This window comes from Centruroides sculpturatus, unplaced genomic scaffold (assembly GCF_000671375.1).
Source record: "Centruroides sculpturatus isolate CEXI.00-Female unplaced genomic scaffold, Cexi_2.0 scaffold856, whole genome shotgun sequence".
Taxonomy (NCBI): domain Eukaryota; kingdom Metazoa; phylum Arthropoda; class Arachnida; order Scorpiones; family Buthidae; genus Centruroides; species Centruroides sculpturatus.
The window spans coordinates 337710-359336 of record NW_019385401.1 but is presented as its reverse complement, the minus strand read 5'-3'; the positions used below and the strand labels follow the sequence as shown (position 1 = coordinate 359336).

Here is a 21627-nt window from a genome sequence, read left to right as displayed (position 1 = left end):
AGATCTCACCTCAAAATCATACTCCTGTAATTCAAATACCATTTATCCTAATTTCTTCCCTAGGGTTCTCTTGTTTTACACACAAGTGACTGACTAGTTATCTGTCCACATGGCAAATTTTTACCAAGTAATGTCAATAATAAATGCCTAAATTTCTCACACATTGCCAGCATACAGCAATTCCTTCTAATTCTGTGGAATGGAGGACCTTTTCTCCTTCACTCAAACTCTGACTTGCATATTCGATTATTACTTTCGTTTCTCTTTGAAACTGAATCAAAACTGCACTAAAGCCTGGTATCAGTATGTACTTCAGTTTCTGCTTCAGGTTGGAAATGAGCTAAAATTGGCTCTCTCGTCAAGCATTATTTTAACTGTGTAAAAGGTTTTTTTTTATCTCTTCATCCCAAACAAATGGAATGTTTTCTTTAAAAAGTTTTCTTAAAGGAGCTAGAAGTTTAAAAGTTTTCTTAATTTTACCACTCAGTATGCTAGCATACTGAGTGGTAAAAATGTCAATAATAGGACATTAAGCTACAAAAAGAATGTAGTCCTTTCTTGTCCAAAGGATGGTTTAACATTTGCACTGCTCTTCATCTTTCTGGGTCTCTTTGTTTACATTTTCATCAATTAGGTAACAAAGGCATCTAAATTGTCTTTTCCCCACTGACATTTTGTTTCTGATATCTTTAGATGTGCCTCTTTAAATCTTTGGAGAACTTTCCTAATTCACTTCACTTGCTCATCTAATGTTTTAGTGTATAAAAGAATATCATCCAGATAGATAAGAGTTCCTTCACACTTTGTCTCGAAATAGGGTTTCCATTGCTCACTGAAAAGTAGTTGGTGCATTCGTTAAGCCAAAAGACATCTTTAGAAATTTGTATATCCATCAGGTGTCACAAATGCAATCTTCTATACAGTACATCATTCTCTCTCATAGGAATGTGCCAATATCTTGTCTTTAGATCTATTGCTGAAAAATATTTTGCAGAATGTAGTCTATCAAGGATATCATCAATTCTTGGAATAGGATATAAGTCTGTTTGTTCTCTTATTCAGTTCTCGATAGTTGATTCTTATTCTCCTGAGTACTTAGTTAAAGAGTTCAACTAAGGATACAATAAATAAGTTCTTTATTTCAATTTTAAAAAAATGACATATCTATTACCAAAAAGGAAGATGATATTTAGATTGTTAAATCAGAACTTACTAAAAAGCAAAAGATCTCATTTTTTCTTAAAAAATATCATTGCTCAATGAAAATAGTAACATGCCCAGAGCATAAATTTAACTAAAATCTAAGCAATATGTCAATTTTTTCTTTATAGGCATATTATATTTTGCATCTGAGCTCCTCATTTGGAAATTATGAGAATAAGTAAAAATTACATTAAAAATTAAGAAGGAAGTTGAAATTAAAAGAATCAAATTATAAGAACTGAACATCACTTTTAACATTTAAAGAAAATATGATACTGAAATATTGCTTTTCTTAAAATGATCCTACTTTTTCATTATTTGTTGGTGGGAGCCTTGGATGACAATTTTCCAATTAATGTATTCATTTAATCCTTTAAAATTATTTTTAATTACAAGTATGGGAATTATATGTTTAGAAATCCTGTATGAAGCTGTTTCATTCAGTAATATAAACTGTTATGGAACTTGAATTTTCTTGAGATGATTAAATTTTTTAAAGCTTAGTAAAATTAAGATTTTTGTTATTAAGAATGGTATATTGAAAGTGAAAGTTTTGGGTGTACTTATTTAAATAAATATTTAAAATTCTTGATTATCATGATTGCACTTTAACCTATGATTGTACCAATTCTATATTTTGTGATTTTAAGCTGTGATAGTCACGTGTGTGACATTTAAATTATATTTGTTGTATTTAATTAGCCATAGAGAGGTTATTCCTCATTCTGGCTTATACTACTAATGTAATAATAATAAAGTTCCTTAGAAAAGTTAATACATTCAGCATTGTTTTGGTTCCTTAAAAATTACTTGTTAATGTGTATTCCAGTATAACATTCCTATGAATTTTCACTCAAAACATGAATTTTATACATGTCAAATCCTTGATTTTGCAAAGTTTAATGTAATTCAAAATCATGTAGACCAAGACTAACATTTTTATGAAAAATAGCAGGATTGGTAAGAAGATTCTATATTTCTCATATAAATGTTGGTCTCATTTACATAATTTCAGTTTATACAATAAAATTTTTGTGAAATTAATCTACTATGTAAATTAAGGGTTAAATGTATAATTTATAAAATACATTAACACTTAAAACACCTTTAAGACATAAAAGTTATTAATTATACATCTATATAATGCTGAACACTATCAATACAGTATTTTTATCCATATACCTGAGAAAATTCAGATAATGCATGTCCAAGAGCATTTTGTACTCAAAAGCATGCAATGTTTGACTTTTCAAAACTTATTTATTTCTGATTTACAATTTAAACAAAGATGGATTGTCAATGATGAGAATGTTAAAACCTATTAACCATTATAATATATAAAAATTAGTGAAATTTTGACTTAATGTGTGGGCATGATTTACATATAACTTAATTTGTGAGTGCATGCATAAATAAGAATTGTGCAACAGAAATTCAACGTTTCTTTTTTTTCATTGCCTTTTAATACTATTTTTTAAAATAGTTTGCAATTTTTCTTGTATTAGGAACAAATTTTCCATCTCGGTCAAATGCTTTTTATAACACCAGATACACATTTAAGCCTGCATTAAACACATAACATTACACGTGTGATTATATAATATAAAATATAAGGTAGGGGAGTTTTGACTGTTATTTTGACCAACTTTGGCCATAAAGGACTCCTCTACCTTACAATTTAAGTTATAATTTAATCTTCAAACTTGATTATTCATAAGGATGTTGGGGATCATTAATTGGATTTGTTTTACCTCCAAACGATATACAAGTTTTGTTTTTGTATTTCTCTCCATCTCACAGTCCAAAATAGTTTAGAAATACACAATAAACAATTATCAACTTAAATGGAATTAAGTTGACAATTGGAATTTCTGTTGCACAATTCCACTACAATTATCAATATAAATAATTATCAACTTAAACAATTATTTCAAGTATAAAGAACTTCTAATTTATTGACATAAACAAAATATTTAATTAAAAAAATTTGTAATGAAAGCTTATTTAATGTACAAAAAAAATTTCTTTAAAAAAATCAACTGAACCCAATACTTGTAACCTAAGAAATATAAATAACACACAAATGCTATTTGTCAATTTTATCATTGCTACATTGGTACGAAGTTTTTTAAAGTTTGCATGAATGTACAGTATAAGTTAGTGTGTTATTTTTAAGTTTTACAAAGTTATAAGAAATTATTTATTGTGACATCATCACAATGTCAGGCTGCAATTTTTAATGAGAATCATGCCAGTCATCTATCTAACACCTTTTGAGGGAAATTTTTGAATTGAAATAGCATGACTTCCAAGTTTGCATTGGACATTCTTATATAGTTAATGGTGGACTCCTGCTCCTAAGTTTTCCCCCATATCTGGTCTTGTATATCATCTAACTCCACTCTGGAGATTAAGGAAGGACAACAGTGGGAATTTATAGTTCTATAATTTTTTCAAATTGCAGCCCAATAACATTTATTTTTCTTTCACATTATAAGATCATGTTGTTTTAAAATTGTCAGTACTTACATCAAGAACCAATTTGGTCAGTCAGAGGGACCCACCTTATACAGAGGAACAAGGAAACCAACCTTTCTGTCTCTCTCTCATCACATGTGGACTTTTGTCTTTGTGATATGTCTCCAAACTTATTTATGTATCAGTTTTTGAATTAGAAAGATGAGAATGTGTTCCATTTAAGTTATCTCCCTTGTGACTCAAATTTTTAATAAAAATCAGACTTTAATTGAACATGAATGTTCAATTAAAAGATTAAAATAAATACAGTAGATTAATTTATAGAAAATGGTTATCCAGAATAATAACTATGTATTGGTACCTGATATCCAATATTCAGACACTGGTACAGTATTCTAAAGTAATTCATGTCCACTGAGTTAATATGAATCAGCAAAACGTTAATAATGTAGACACCTACATTACTATGATGGGATGATGTATTAGTGATAAGTAGTGTTAAATAGAGAAGAAAAATATCTGCAATCTTCTTTTTACTGTAATTTATTCTTTTATGACAGATACATAAAATATAATGCTTGAAAATGTAGAAACTTGTTTTGAGGATATGCTTGAAGAGTTAAACAAAAATAATTTAGACAATATATTCATGAAAGTAGGATATAAATATATTAATATAAGCATTGTGTTAATTCATATTCATTAATATTAAAATACCTTTTGGCTCAACTAATAGCCTGTATTCTTTATAGCATGCTGTCAATCAGGCTTCAAATAACATCATGATTATGTTAGTGCCATACACAATCACTTCTTCCTGTTTCTGTTTTGTTGAAGTCTATCAGATGCTAAACATTTTCAATTGGGTTGAGACCTGATGAATTTCCAGCCCAATCCAGCACTTGCATTCCTAGTTCTGAAAACACTCTTTGCATCCAGAAAAGCAAAATGTCTTGTAATCATTTAATATCTTAAAAGTATTGAATACCATTAAAACCAGAAACTTACACTTACCTGTCTACATGGGTGGCAGGATGCCAAATATTGTGGAAAATGCATGGCTCCAATTCAAATGTTTCTCTGGCTGTATTGACGTGTCTTAATAGTTTCACACTGATTTGAATTTGTTGTGCCATCCACAAAATAAAGCTTCCTAATGCCAATGTAGTTAATTTCACTCCAATCACTACTGAAGGATAATACTTTTCAGGTCTCTTGAGGCATTCAGATTCATCAAATTGGTATTTTGTCATTGATTCAGAGTAATAGCTTTTATTCATTTTTTAGCATATCAGTTTGGGCGTCACCAGATAATGAAAATGGTTCTCATCTGAATCAGGGAAAATATGACATGTTGCCACTGTTCTGTTGTCCAATTGTGATGCTTTTTGGCTCATGCTAATTATGCTTTCATTTTCTGTGTCATGGTTCTTGGCCTTATATCTTTTTTGGATGATATTTTAGTAAACATTTGGGTATCATCAGTCTAATATATCATTATTGAGTTTTTTCTTCATATAGTTTTTATATAATGCAGGTAAGTTCAACTTTAACAAAAACATAGCCTTTTTAATCTATTTTGTTCAAATTTTACATGTATCTATACTCTATCAAAGATGAATTCAACAATGTCAAAGGGCATTATAGAAGAAAATGTGACAATTTTATCAAGCCATTGGTCGGCACTCAAACTCTGATATATACAATGGGAATCTCTATAGTGACAAATAGGAAATGACAAACTCAAAAGTTGCATAATTGATCTCACACTTTTCACCATACATTTTCTGCTTTTATGGTTTCATGTTAGGCACATTGTTTTTATGAGGAATATATTGCATTTCATATTGGTCAAAGGAAAACAATTGTGTCAGGTGTAGGGACATTGCCATATTTGATTAAAACATATTTCCATTCATATAGTACTTCTTCAAGAATGAGACTATCATCTTCTTGATGCCTCCATGCTACATATAGTAGAGCCTTGATTATTGAGAATCCCAACAATGAGTCCACACTATGAAAAAGTCACTGACTATATATACAGGAATTGGAGTTGCCAATTTTCAGGGGTTGATTTCTCTACTCTCAAACACCTAAAGTAATTCTGAATATTTCATTCAAAAGATTGTTTTCTCAGTGTGCAAAAGTATCAGATTTTTCTGTAAAGAGGTTGCAGAAATATAAGCAATTGAAAAGTACAAAATTACCAAAAAAAAAAAAGAAAACTTTTATTTTCTTCATCCAGCATGCAGACTCTCCTAGAGAAAACTACTGGGTCTGGAAAACTCAATTTTAATATTAAGCCTCTCATTATCTGTCAGGTGCTCACAAAACTTCCAGTGATAGGTCAAAGTTTACAGGGTTCCCCACAGATCTTTTTACTTTTATCACTTAACTGTATGCTTATAAGGATAAAATTGCATTGTAAAAAAATTATTTTTATTCAAAATATTATCCAGAATAATAAAAGCTCAAATTTATGTGAATTGAAACTTTTTATAACAACTTTATTAATGGTGTATTGAAAACACAACAGCTGTCACTATGTTACCGAGTGCCAACTGAACTATGTCATTGTTGTAAGTCTTAATGTGATAACACAATATAAACTACACTAATTCATAAACATTAATGATGTAAACAAATAACTTAATAGATAATGTCATTTCATTACATCATTATTTTTTTATGACATCATTGTATTAATGTACAGAAATCAATGAAATATAGTATAAAATTAAATATTCTTATATAAAAATAATGGCTATTTAAAGCACTGAATGAACTGTTCTGTTGTCATGTTAGGCTACAACACAACAATACAACTTAAAATGCATTTAATCATAAACATAGATGACATCATAATTTTGTTACATAATTGATGTTAGAACATCAAATTTCACAGCAATCTCTTCAAGTGATTCTGCTAAATTTTATAATTACAGGTCTAAACTACTTTTTAAATGGATAAGCTGTAATAACAATTCAGAGAAATGGATAGAGTGCAATGATACTAAAATATTAAAAAGTAAATGCCATGCACTGCAATATATCTGTACATATAACATCTTTTGATTTCTTGAGATTAATATACACATATTGCAATTTTAATATATTTATCTTTCAGAAAAAAAAATACTTTAAGCATTCATTAACTAAAAAACAATTGATATCCAAACAAAAACAACTGAGACATAATAAATTGCACCAGTAAAAAATTATGACAATTTAATGACAGTTGAAATTTTTCTTTGGTAAAGATAATCTTGATGCTTCAAAATAATACCAACAAAGATTTTCATTATTGTTTTCTACATTTCACTCCAAAGCATCAAGCTTATCTTTACCAAAGAAAAATTTGTCACCTAAATTGTCATAATTTTTTACTTGGTCCAATTTTTTTTCATTTCAGTTGTTGTTGTTGTTTGAAACCAAAAATGCAATTAACCAAAGTTGACTTCTGAGAGTACTAATTCCAGAAATTACTTTTTACATAATAATAATCATTGGCAATATTCTGTAGGCCCACTATTCAAGCTATCTTGTTAGGTTTAATTTATTACAATACAAATGAAAAAGCACAGTTAATGAGTCACAAGTTTCTAAAGCATTAAATGCTTCACTATGTTTATGCAATGAAGTATTTGGTAAATTAGAAACAACATTGGTGTCCCGTGACTAAGAGCACAGGTTAGAGCAGTATTAAGTATCCCACTCTGACCTCTACATCAGTGATGCCAATCAAGACTGACTGTTACATTTGGATGTAAATCTCGTACGAATGGTCGCATATGAGAATGGTTAAGTTCAGGATGGAGGAGGGAATCAAGAAACAATGCACTCCACTATGCATTTAAACATTAAATAACAATTTATTTGTAAAGATCATCACTAATTTACAAAAGTGTAACATAAATGGAAGAGTCTATTCTACAAGCACATCATAGAGTGTGTTTACAAATTTGGACACGTCAGTAAATACCTGGATCGGTGAGGGTCAGCTTTGGATGTCCTGAAGGAAGAAAAGAGAGTCTTTTGCTTGTTATGGTGGGTCTTGAATTCACCAGACCATAATAGTAATATTCACAATGGGTTTTGATCAATTGTTTGTTAGTTTGGAGCAGCTAAGGTCCAGTCAATGGCTGGAGGTCAGAAAGATTGGCACATACAAATTTTAACAGGCGAATTCTGTTGTCATGTGTCCTCTTGCCTTTTATTCGGGGTCCACTCCTGCTATTCAAATTCCCATTTTTTGGTGAAGTTGCTAGTTGCTCCAATCTACGATTTTGCCTCTATTTCCCTCGACAAGTAGTTATTTGGGAGTTGTGTCACTCTACTATCTGTAGGAAAATTTTATGAAGTTTCTTGACTGTATCTATGACATGGAACTTTTCTCCTTTATGTTTTTTGAGAAATCAAATTATGATTAAATCATGTTCTTACTAATTAATTTGCACTAGTCTGGGTTCTCATGTTGGTATGATTAGAAATGCAACCTGAAGCAACTTTTAATTTGTATAATCAAATGAACCAGGATTTAGTAGTTAGAAAAAAGTATATGACAAAGTATTTTTGAATTCAAAGTATCTTTGCAGATTCCACTGAATGGGTCTTTTAACAATAAACCAGACAGATTTTATTTCTTATCATAACCTTAACCTATCATGCCTTACTCATTTTTACTATTGTACTTGAATTAAATACCTTAAAAATAAAAATATAAATCTTTTTCTTTTCCTTACTGTGTGTGGTTATCCAAAATTGTCTATTTATTTTAGAAAATCACACTACTGTACTTCTATGTTAATACAAAATTTAGATGGTGTAAGCTTGATACAGTCTACAAGGGAATCTAGTCTACCTACACCAAAAAACCATCAGGAACTTTGTGACACTACTTTTTTTCATGATGAAAACTAGGGTTTCTCATTTCCTGGTCTTTTGCTTGTCCCAAGATAAAAGTGAACTGTTTCCTGGGATCCCAGATATACAAAATATCATGAAATCAAATAATATAATTATTTTTCATTTTTAAAGTAATTTAATACATTCTACAACCCCCAAAATCATATTAATAATGCTGTATAAGATATATATTAAAAATTACCTTTGAATTACATAGAGATTTTCACAAATAGAAAAAATTTATTAAAGTTTGCTGGAAACTGCATACAACAACAAAATGCTTTAAATTGAGTTAAAAATTTAAAAAAATGAACTTAGATCATTCTTCTTAAAAGGTAATTTTTGTTTTTTAAATACAATATAATACAAAATATTGTAAACTTTTATAAGATTTTAAAAAGCAAAGATGGTCAATACTCTGATCAGTCAATCTGATTCTTATTTTAGTAAAGTCCCACTACCGAGAATGCCCTTTCCGATTTAATTGATGTTAGTGGAATCATCTTTAATGCATTTAAGAGAAGATGGATGTTATATGTTTTTTTCACTTGTAGCCTGGAAGATTTTGAGATTGTAGTACTTCTTTTGCTGTCTAGTATTCTTGATTTGTCTACCTTGGCATCAAGCTTATAGCTTGATAATTCAGCAATTCATTTGGCTTTAATAATCAGGTTTATGAAGAAAAACTTCATACTTGCAAACTTTGTACTTGTTTGTATCCTTGCCCAATTTGCACAACCTGACATTATGCAGTTATTGAATCTACCGGGCATGGTTAAAAATTAAGACAGCATAAGCACAAGTGTTCCAGACATTACAGGTTCTGACAAGTACAGAATTTCAGAGTCCTGCCACAAATAAGCTACGTACTGATTATTGACAATTTGTGGCATGCCATAACGAACAAAAATTAAAAAAACTAATAAGTAAGTTTAAAATTAATAAATACAAATGTATTCTGACAGTTTGTGAGTTAATTATACTTCCTATTTGCAAAATTTCCTCAACCTTAACACAAAATAAGAAAAAAGTGAATTTTTAAGAAATTTGCAGGATTCCCAGGATGATAATTTCTCAGGCTAAAAAAACAACCAGGATCCCATTTCAGAAACCCTAATAAAACATTTCCTGCATGTTCAGAACAATCCAATGTAAATTTAACTGCTTGTCCATAACTACATTCAGTTGTTTTTGGACTGCAATCTCCTTTCAAGAGGAAATTACCTTCTTTGGTTTTCTCTGCTTTACAGTACACTTGGGTGCAGAATTAATAACACATCCTCAAAGCAAATTTTGAACTTTCAACCCAATTTTTGGAGGTAGCCCAACTTATCAACAGTGGCAGTGATTAGCTGCTTACACTTTACTGCATTCATTTTAACTAATGACCATATCACAAATGTAAAAATCAGGACATTAGGCCAAGTGTTTCAATGTGATGTCATGTCACATGATTGATTCCGTACTATTTCTGACTTAGCAACAATTAAGCAATTGCCAAAATTTCACTATTCTTATCAAAATTAAAATAATTGAGTTTTAATTCAGATAATTAGCAAAAATCATTCACACAATTTCAGTTCACATTCACTATTGTCCAACATACACTGTTGCTTTTTGGAATGCCTGTACATTTAAAATGCCACCACAGTTAAATTAATATTAGATTTATCAAAAAGTACATATTTTACAGTAGGTATGCAATACTTTTACACCACCAGTGTAATTTATGTACAGTACATTAGAGCACGAAAATAGTTGAATACCAATTTCATGGCATTTTATTCTTTATTTGTTACATGATTAAAGTTAATGAAGTAACAAGCATTTCAAATTAATTTTAAGGTTTTTTTTTAACTTTTGAGTTAAAAAAAAAAGCCTTAAAATTAATCTGAAACTATGAATTAGTTTCTAATTCATCACTTCCTTAGAATCCAGGAAAATATAATTTTATAACTACATTTGTTTTAATAAAAAATACACTTCAGATATCAGACAATGTATTTATTTTTAATCTGAATATACATTGTAAAATAAACATTAAAATTTCTGGAATTGTTTCTTGGCCCCAGCTGCTTTGGTAACTTTCAAAACATTGAAGCGAACCGTTTTGCTCAATGGTCGACATTCTCCCACAGTCACTACGTCACCAATGGCTACATCTCTGGAAAACAATAATAATAATAAATATTGTCTGAAAAATACAGTTCAAGTATATATTTTGCATTTTAAATTATAATCAGTTATCATAACTCATCAAACATTTCAGGAGACCGTCATGATAATTTATCATCATTAATCGCTCTAATTTTTTATAAGAAGTATTTTAAAACTGATATTAATTTGTTATAATTTTTATTTTTAATTACACAGTTTTTAATAATTAGTTTGTTTTTTGATATATGTAATAAATAAATAAATTCTTAATTACAATATAAGATTAGAGAAAGATACAGATTAACTAATTTTTTTTATTTTTTGACAGATAAACTGACATTTTCCATAAAATCATGATGGTTAAAAAACCATCATGATTTTATGGAAAATGTCGATTCATGTATTCATGTACGATTTAATGAGATCATTTGTTTGTAGAATTGTTATGACTAATTCTTATAATTGTTCTTGCATGAAACAAATATAGATAGATACCCCTTTTTTTAAGCCAGTTTTCAGTAGAAGGCATAGTCTCCATGGAAATTGAAAAAAATACTGTACAAAATTTCTTATGCATTTGTATACAAAAAAAATTAAATCTTGCATGGTTGCATTTGAATAACTAGCCAAAAATTTCTTAATTCCTATGATAGGATTATTTTATCTCAAAACTACAACAAATAGTAATACATATGATTATTTAGACTGAAATAATCACATCTTATAATCATTGAAGAGAGCAGTTTTCTGAACCTATTATTTGGAGTGTGCTTGCAGAAATTAATCTGCATACAGTGTCTTTAGTTAATGATGTAATTCTTATTTTGAACTGAAAGTTTTCCAGTTAGTAATATATGCCAGAAACTGCCATATATTCCTAATTGAAGATCAGGAGTTAGAGTTACAAGTTAACCAATTACCATCCACTTTATTTTTAATGCATGAACACTTATGGCATTATAGTTATCGTAACTCTGTTGATTTTTGGCTCTGAATATTGGCATCTGTACTGTACAATAATTGACACTCTTTCTATCATCCATATACCACTATAAAATGAAGAATCTGCCTTATTTTCTAATGCTACAATTCTCTGCTACATTTTTTCATATTCTGGTTAATCCATTAGAAACATAACCAATTCTTGTTACAGTAATGAGTGAGAAAATAATAATTTCTAAACATCTTTTCATTTCTTAATCTTTTTAGTTTTTTCTAAAATATTTTTCTATTTTTTAAAGGAATTATCATTATTTTAAAAACTTCAAACAAATTTTGCAATTTTAAGTTTTTAAAATAATGATAACTTTCAATTAAAGAGAGCGTTAATTTAATTTAATATTTACTTATAAATGAGCAAAACTAATTATTACATGATTGTCTGCACCATAATATGAATAAGTTATCTTATAAAAAGTTATTTGTATATATAGTTTCCCAGATTGTACATACTTGATTATTAAGAATATAAAAATTCCTAATTCTTATAATTAAGTTTTCAGTTTTAGCTAACTGCCATCAAATAATAGTTTGTGGACACCCACAAACTTAATCAGCTGTTTAATTAAATAAAACTATTTTAAAACCGTAAACTTCAGGCTTAAAATTTAATAGCAAGCAGAAAATAAATAAATTTACCGGAAACATGGTGATAAATGAACAGACATATTCTTATGTCTTTTTTCAAATCTATTATATTTCTTAACATAATGCAAATAATCCCTTCTAATAACTATGGTACGTTGCATCTTCATTTTTACTATCACCCCTCTCAGAATACGGCCTCGAATGCTGACGTTCCCCGTGAAAGGGCACTTCTTGTCGATATAAGTACCTTCGAGAGCCTATAAAAATAAAAATTTATTTTAGTACCACTTCTAACTTTTGTTTATTAAGATTTTTTTAAATGACATTTTCAGATAGTTATAACATATCTACAAAATTTTTCAGTAGACCGTCGTGGATTTTTCATCATTTGTCATTAAAAAAAATTACATAACAGTTTCAGTAATATATAAATAATTAAATAAGAGAATTTATTCTGTAGTTTTATACTACAATTTTCCATCAAATTTTAGTTTTAATAAAACTTGAATCCATTTCGTAAATTAAATAATATATAATCATTTCCAATACTTTTCCATTAATTATATCTTTCCTAACTTTTATGCTATCTTACACAAAATGTAAACGTAAGATATATAGCACTGGAAAAAAGTTTTTTAATGTCACTGTAATTTTATTTACATTTTTCATTTTATTGAAATGTATTTATTTTTGCTGTTATTATACATTAATCAAAAGAAGAATAAACAAATTAATAAATTATTAAACAAATTTTAAAAAATTAACAAAAATATTAGGAAAAAATTAGAATTTAATGAAATCTACTCAGAAAAAAGTATTTTCAGAAATTACTATCAATTGTTTGGCTTTAATATACTGTAACTAATGGGCTTTGAAATGTTTATATAGAAAATAACTAAAGTATTACAAATGTGTAAACTATTGCTGTTAACCTCACCTGTGTTATTCCCAACATATATCGGGGTCGTGATCTTTGACCCACAAGGCTAAATCTGATATATTTCATTAAGTATCAGTATGTTTTTGATACTAGATGTCGCTATGCATCATAATTTTTATATTAAAACAAACTTTTGAAATATAATTTTTGTTTTTATACTTTTCAATATATTTATTTTGTTTGTGCAAAATAAAAAAATAAAAAAAGTTTTTAATGATATGGTAGTCATGATTATTATTAAAAAAAAAAAAAGGCTTAACATCAACAAAAATTCAACACGGTGACCGCACACAACAGAGAAAAATTTCAACACAAGATAGGTTAATATCCGATTTGAAAATTGTTTTTTGTTACTCCTAAATACAAATTTCCAATAATCTATATAATTTTAACAATAATTACTTTAAATTGTAAAATAGCATACTTTAGTTTTTTTTTTCATCCGATGATTCTTTTCATTTTTAATATTTGAAGACAAAATTCGCCCAAGTAGGGATCACCATTTATTAACTTTGTGTTCCAGGCAATACATTTTCAGCAATCGACCTTCCTTTCTAGGCTACTAGCCGCCAAAAAGCTAAAAAGTCCTTTTTAAAAACACAAAAATTTCCAATTAAAAATACAAAGATTTTCTAAAATTGAAACTGGTGATATACGAACGTCTTTCTTGTTACCATCTGTACCCTTTTGGGGTGGTTCGACCTTTTATCCACAGAGAAGTGAGCGCTGGAAAATGTAGATTAAAAAGGTTCCCCCTGGTGATGATAGTTCAGTCATAATTTGTAAATTTTTTTTTCATCTCATGGTTCTTTTCATTTTTAATATTTGAAGACAAAATTTGCCACTTTTTAGCTTTTTGGCGGCTAGTAGCCTAGAAAGGAAGGTCAGTCGCCGAAAATGTATTGCCTGGGATGCAAAGTTAATAAATAGTAATCACTACTTGGGCAAATTTTGTCTTCAAATATTAAAAAAGCATATTTTAGTTTTAAATTCAAAATTCACAATTTTATATGAAAAATGCTCTGCCAACTACACTGTTGTGTATTCAAGTGTACAATTTTATGTCACACATATACAGAGTCCATACTTAACATTGTTGAAGAAAGAAAGATACAAGTACAATCAAGCCTCAGTTTATGAACTTAATTCATTCCTAAAAGTTGTTCTCAAACTGAAAAAAGTTTTCCCATAAGAAACAATGTAAGATGGATTAATCTATTTTCAACCTCCAAAACAAAACAGCCTTTTTTTTAAACCTTTTTAGCTGTATTTTATTTATAAAAATACCTACAAATACAATATATTATTATTTATATATATCGAAACCAAAACCATCACTTGACAAAAAGTGCTATAAATAGACTCCACTCTGTCTACATGCAATATAATAAATCAATTGGTTTATTTAATTGATTTGATTTAAATTCAACAACCAAAAAATGGTGGTAGTATCTTACTTGCATGAATAATGAATTATAATTTGAATAACTACATCATTGATGATTTGTGTCAGGATGTCTAATGGCATGAGATGATCTCTGCACCACTAACTTATAACTCAGTAGTTCTGCTGTTGATTGGTTGGGCCATCAACTTTCTTTAACATAGAAAATATAGGAAGTTGACCATTGGTGGCTGGTTCTGCCACGTAGCTTGTTTGAAAAACAAGTTGTTGTATGACAACTGGAGTAAATATGCATTCAAAATTGTTTGTAAACAGTGATATTTGTAACCCAAGGTCTGACTGTACATTTGTAAACATTTATAATTATCATTGCAAAATTTTCTTTATAAACAGTAAAAGTGATTCTATAAGGTTAAAAATAAATGCTGTAGGATGTGAACACGATCTAATTAAAACAACATTAATTGAATTATATCTTGTTTATATCATTTAGCCAATAGTAAAATTGGTTTCATTAATGCCCTCTTTGCTTAACATTGCAGTTTCCTAGAACCTATTCACAACATTAAGCAAGGACTTGCTGTATTTTATATACAAACATTTTAAATTCATTTATATCAATTATTTATACATACCTCTCGTGGTGTTTTAAATCCAAGTCCAACATTTCTCACGTATCGCAATGATTTTTTCGATTTAGTCTTGGTCAATCCTGGTTTTCTATTCAGAAAAACCGTCGGTTGTTTCTGGAATGCTCTTTCGGTCTATAGAAATTATAATTACATTTATTTAAAGATTAATAAATTGTCTTATTAAACAAAATAATACAATATTAAGAAACATTATAACAAAATCAACCATTTTTACTTTACTTAATATTAGAATTATTTTCAATTATGATGATAAATCTTTCAGGAGAATCATTTTGAAAATTCTAAGTGCAAACAGTCACTCCCCGTACAATTTAGTTTTTTGTTCAACCATATAACTGACTAGCAGACCCTGCCATGCGTTGTTGTGGCTCAAAATGTATCTATATATATAATCGAGATGAGTTGATAATAATGATAATAATAATAATAATCAGCACAGAGCCCAAATGGTTAGGAGTTGGAAGCTGAAATTTGGTACACAGTTAGGGTGTGTCACGAAAACGCACACTAAGAAGGGATTTTTCGAAATGCCCCCCTGGGGGAGAGGGACAGGATTAAGCTTAACACTTCCATCAACAATAGAAGTGTTAAGTAACAATGGAAGTGTCAACAATGGACGTGTTACGTAACAATGGAATTGTTAAGAGAAAGCGACGTTTTAAGAGAAAGTGCAGTTGATTTTCGTTTTTGCAGGAAATTGAAGATATTGTTAGACCCATGTAAAAATTCTCTAATTAGTCTGAAAACGGGGGATCCAATTTTTGCATTCTATGAAAACGGGTGAGGTTGACTATAACGTAATAATCTTAATCTTCGCTATCGTTACTTTTGCCCGAGCAACGCCGGGCCCATCTGCTAGTCTCTTATAAATGTATAACACTTCCCCCACAGGGGAAATTTCAAAAAATCCCTTCTTAGTGTACATTCTCTTGACATACCCTATTAAAACGCAAAAAACCGCATCTAAAATAGTATAACAGAAGTTCTTCATAGTAAGCCTTAATCGTGTCCTTCTTCCCCATGGGAGAATATCAAAAAATTCCTTTTTAGTGTATATTCTGTTGATGCACCCTATTAAAACGCAATCAAAATCAGAAAAAACCACACACAAAATAGTATAGACAGAAGCAGAGTTCTTCACGGTAAGCCTTAATCCTGTCCATCTCCACCACAGTGGGGGAATTTTTTAACACATACATTATATAAAAACACATGCATACTCGAATGCAACGTTGTGTCAAAGTTTCAAAGAAATCAGTAAAAACAAATGAACATTACATTTTTATTTATATAGATAGATAAAAGATGATCTGCTTTAGTTCATCCTCACAGAAGAGCAAACTTAGGTTGTCGTACTCGCGGAGTTAGTGCCATCTGTTGAACATAAAAGCCTTAATCCTAGATGATATATTTTAATTTATATGAATGATTAACAGAATAATATACAGCCTATGTCCACCCTGAAGGTACATTCTAAATATTGGTGAAAGAATTTTTGAAATCGGATGAGTAGTTTCGGAGATTACCCCCTACATCCAAACTTACAAACTTTACCTCTTTATAATATTAGTATAGATCAGTGTTTCTCAATGGGGGTGATATCGCCCCATATGTTTTTCCATGTTGAGGGGGCGATTAGTAACAATTTATATTTTGGGGGCAAAAACCAATTTTCTGGGCGATATAGTAAAACATTATATTAAGAATAATTAGATATTTTATTTGTTATATCGTACAATAATTAAACAAATAGCATTATACTAGTCACTAGTCTATTCAATGCGAATTTGGCATTAGCCTTGTCCCTCGGCATCAAAATTTTGTAGTGAAGGGGGCAATACTACATAACGGTTTTATTGAAGAGGGCGATACTACGTTGAAGGGGGCGACGATTCGTTAGAGGTTGAGAAACAATGGTATAGATTATAGCTAATAAAGTATAAATAATGTTGAATCTTTAAATGCTAGATTAAGTGTAATATCATTTTATAATATTATCAAATATTCGGTAACATTCTACGAAGAGGATATTGCAAAGCTTGTCCATAGATATGACAAATGCCTCAATCTTCATGGTGATTATGTCAAAAAGTAGCCATGTTTGTACCTAACTTTTGGTAATAAATTCATTTTGTTATTTACACTTGTCTTTGTTTTATGGACCATCAGGAAAAAAACTGCCTACATAAATGTTAAACATTGAAACAAAAGATCATCATCTTGTTATAAATCATTATTAATGTAAATGCACTTGGACAACTCAACCTGCACTTTAACTTGGGCATTAATGAAATTAAGTATCATCTTAATCAATCAGTTGCTGAAGAATCTCCAGCCTACATATTGAATCAAAGCTTGTTCTTTCTTATACTTGATAGGTTCGCTTGAAGTCAATAAATAATAGATATAAGATCACATTACAGCAATCTTTTTTTATTTTTTAAAAAGTTTGTAGCCTTCTAAATGAAAAAATTTGCACGTTCTTCTAGTTAATATTGCTTATGCAACACTATAATGATTCATATTTCAAAATCAACAAAAAATGTTCAAATAATCTTTCTTCCAACTTGACCTCTGAACAGGAGTTGGTGACCCAAAGTCTTTTCAAGCTTTCAATGTCACAGCCAAATCCAGATGATTTTTGGAAGATGGCATTTGTTTCTAAATGTATAATCTCTCAAATTTTTTTAACAGAACATGCATTGTGATTGATTGCACCCCAGGAGGAGGTGGTGCAAATGGCATTTCTCATGTTTGAACTTTTATCCATCTCTGGTAAAGTGGAAAACAGTTGAGTTTTAGTATTGTTTTGAGAAATAGTTCGATTAAATTACTCTCCATTTTTAAGTGTCTTCAAAATCCAAATACAAGGTCTGTTCAAAAAGTATCGGATCTTTGGTCGGCAAAAATAAATTTATTGATTTTGATGTACAAAACTCTAATCCCCTTCAAAGTAGTCTCCTTGGTAATGTATACACTTCTCCCAGCGTACCTGCCATTGCTGGAAACACTACTGGAACGCATCTTTTGGAATGGCCATCAGCCGGTCTGTCGGATTTTGCACGATGTCTTCTCTCGACTAAATTCGGGTTCCTTTTAGCAGCCTTTTCAGCTTGGGAAATAGCCAAAAGTCACACGGAGCCATGTCGGGAGAGTACGGAGCATGACGAACCACAGGAGTGTTATGTTTGGCGACGAAAGCCCGAATCAGATGCACAGAATGGGCGGATACGTTATCACGATGGTGCTGCTAAGTTTTGATCGACTATAGATCCGGTCGTTTGCGTCGCACAGCATCGGAAAGACGACGAAGGACCTCCTGGTAGTACTCCTTTGCGATGGTTTGGCCTTGCAGTGCGTACTCATGACACACCATCCCACGAGAGTCGAAAAAACTGTCAACATGACCTTTGATATTGCTGCGGACCTGCCGTGCTTTTTTTGGCCTCGAGGATCGTCCCCGAAAGCCTGCTGAATCTTGCGAATGGTTTACACTTGGGTATTGCCAAGGTTTTTGGCAAAATTTGATGTAATATCACTGCTCACGTTGTTCAGTCATTTTCCAGCTTAGTGGAATCCGACGAGAGCACACTACCTGACCTCACTCATAGGCCGATTGCCAACGACTGACGCTTCCTGCAGGTGGGAAAAAATTCAGGGCTGTGCATGACTGTCCCCTCCACAAAAGGAGGCCTCTCGCGCATCATTGGTTTACGCGGAAAAAAAAAAGGTCCGATACTTTTTGAACAGACCTTGTAGGCTGATTTCAAGTGGCTGTATCTTGTAAAGGATCACATGTATCGCATCAATTCCTTGGACTTTTTTACTCCTGTGGTCATGATCTACACCTCTGTTAAAGTCTTTAACAGTCTCATTCAGAACTGCACTTGTATCAAGAATCTAGTTTTAGATCATTTAGGTATATTTTTTACGTATAAACAAAGTATCCAAAAATATCTACCGGCATTTGCCGTATGCAAAAATTCAGCATAAATATTCATTTAGCAGATTAACAGTGTAATTATTTAATAAAATTTAAATTATTTTTAAAAAATCCTAAATTGTTTGATATGAAAACGCCAGGCAAAAAATACGAGAAAATTTATCGGCTAATTAGGCTTAACACATTTTACATGTTCGTTACAAATTTCCATATTTTTTTGTCACATAAAATTATCCCGAAACGTTTTTTACTTTATAAATAGTTTGTAATAAAAAGATGAGATAAATATTTCGGCATCCCGCATCACTTTCTTTATGGAAGTTACAAAACACGTGGCAAATTGTAAGGCTTAAGACTAACACATGTATTTGAATAGATTAGAAATAAAACTAATTATAAATTACTTCATTATGTACTTAATTACATCCTAATTCGCATTTATAAAAGTTGTTGATTTAAAAATTTAATTAGTATATTGTCAAATTTCTATTAAGCAATATAAATTTTCAAATAACACACATACCTGTTCCGCCATCTTACAACGAGAACACAAGAATTAATAAAAGACAGATGGCGCTTTGTCATCATTTCATTATTTGGAAATTATAGCCCAAGATTTAAAATTAAAATAATATAACTATATTAATGATATCTCATATATATAAAGTATTATTACAATTTTAATTACTGTATATATTTTTATTTTAGTCCACTAATCACGTTTCTCTCCGGATTTTTTTTCTTTCTTTCTTTCTATTTTGTGGACAGACGACTGTTTTTCATATTAATTAAAAATTCAGTCAGGTTTACAATAAGACACTAAGGCAGTGTTTTTCAACCTTTTTCATTGAGTGGCACACCTAATTGAAAAATAACAAATCGTGACATTCTTGACCAGCGGCGGATCTAGAATCTGAATAAGGGGGGGACTAATGGGCCAGATGAATTTTTTTGCGAAAACGAATATTACGCGCAACGCAAAAGTGTTTCTACGTGTTCAAAATCAAAATTTAAGTTCATTGAATTTTGTCGAAATACCTACATGTAAAATAATAGTCTCGCTATTGTTTTTTAAATATAGTTTTATTATCAAATATATCATCATTTTATATTATCATTTTATTGATAAACAATTTTTGTTAAGTTTTTTTATACTATTTTGATGCATATATAAAATAAATATTTCATTATTTTTTTCTTATCTTTTTCATATCAATTTAAAAAATTTAAATTAAAAAAATGATAAAAAATTGTTTATTTGTCATCATTGCTTTTGAATACTATGAAAATACTGTAATATGCACCTACTTTGTGATTGAAACCACACGCTTTTCAAAGTACAATGCAATGCTTTTTAAAGTATATACAAGACACAAGTGTCCACGTCGTTCTTCTCTGGTGGTTGGCCTGGTACTGGGACTGGGAACGTGAAGGCCAAGCAATGTGGTTTGGGCGAACTCGTGACAAGTCGTGCGTACACGTAGCGTAGAACATTACATTAACATGCGATTAGTGATAGTTTCTTTGCTTACTAGATATCTCGTAGCAAAATAGAACTGACAATGAGTTATCTTGAACTACACTTAAGTAAATTTCCAAGAAAATGCCTAAAGGCTCTAAACTTTGCGACACCCCAACAGGGGTGCCGTGACACCTTAGGGTGCCACCGCACCCCGGTTGAAAAACACTGCACTAAGGGCTTGCATAATAGTCTTAGTCTTGACAAATTCATGAAAATCCAAGCATGATTTGAATTCGGGTTCTCAGTTCGATAAGGATCGCCAGTGACAAATGAATAAAACCACTGAACTCAGTCATGGGTTAGCTCCTGGTTAAAGGGCTGGCCGTGTGGAATTTTCCGGGTTTCTTTGCGTGTCCAACATCTGAATAGAGGCCACTTTCCCGTGGAAGGTTCTCTCAGAAGGCACATCCCTCTTGGAAGATCGCCTTTGTGTCGCGTTGTCTTATCCAAAGCTTGGGATTTTGCTACCTCGGCTATTAGGATCCTTTTCTCTATCTATCGACTAAATTCGCGTTCAATTATCAGGAAATTTTTATAGATGATCGGATGGAAAAGGATCATTACCACCTGTGTCCCTCCTGACTTTTAATTAGAGTTATCTTTTTAATTAACTTTATTTGACCTAGGTGTACTAAGCTTGGATTGATGAAGCAAAAAACAAAAGTGAAATCAAAATTGATTTTCTGCCGTTTTCACCCATAGAAACAATGTACCGGCACCTTTTTTCGTATAGGTCCGAAATATCCGGGATAGATCACCTCCCAAAAATTCTTAAGGTTTATGATTTCGATCTATGTCCCTCAGAGCGATAGGTTTATTCCGGCCATCCGC

General features: G+C 30.5%; 1 protein-coding gene across 1 annotated transcript; it reads right to left on the bottom strand.

Annotated features, from left to right (window-relative positions):
• Window positions 1-10578: 10578 nt before the first annotated feature.
• LOC111638559 (40S ribosomal protein S11-like) lies at window positions 10579-19873 on the bottom strand. Its single transcript, XM_023384285.1, has 4 exons — window positions 19798-19873; window positions 15314-15442; window positions 12385-12590; window positions 10579-10753 (listed from the first exon to the last, which is right to left on the bottom strand). The coding sequence occupies exons 1-4, from the start codon at window positions 19807-19809 to the stop codon at window positions 10630-10632; spliced, it is 471 nt and encodes a 156-aa protein (XP_023240053.1). The 5' UTR covers window positions 19810-19873; the 3' UTR covers window positions 10579-10629.
• Window positions 19874-21627: the final 1754 nt, after the last annotated feature.

What these genes read in the sequence shown, in the direction of transcription:
- LOC111638559 (XM_023384285.1), bottom strand. An exon ending in GATTTAAAACACCACGAGAG is followed by an intron (nt 12,591 to 15,313) that starts GTATGTATAAAT and finishes TTATTTTTATAG; the next exon opens with GCTCTCGAAGGTACTTATAT. An exon ending in CATTTATCACCATGTTTCCG is followed by an intron (nt 10,754 to 12,384) that starts GTAAATTTATTT and finishes ATTGTTTTCCAG; the next exon opens with AGATGTAGCCATTGGTGACG.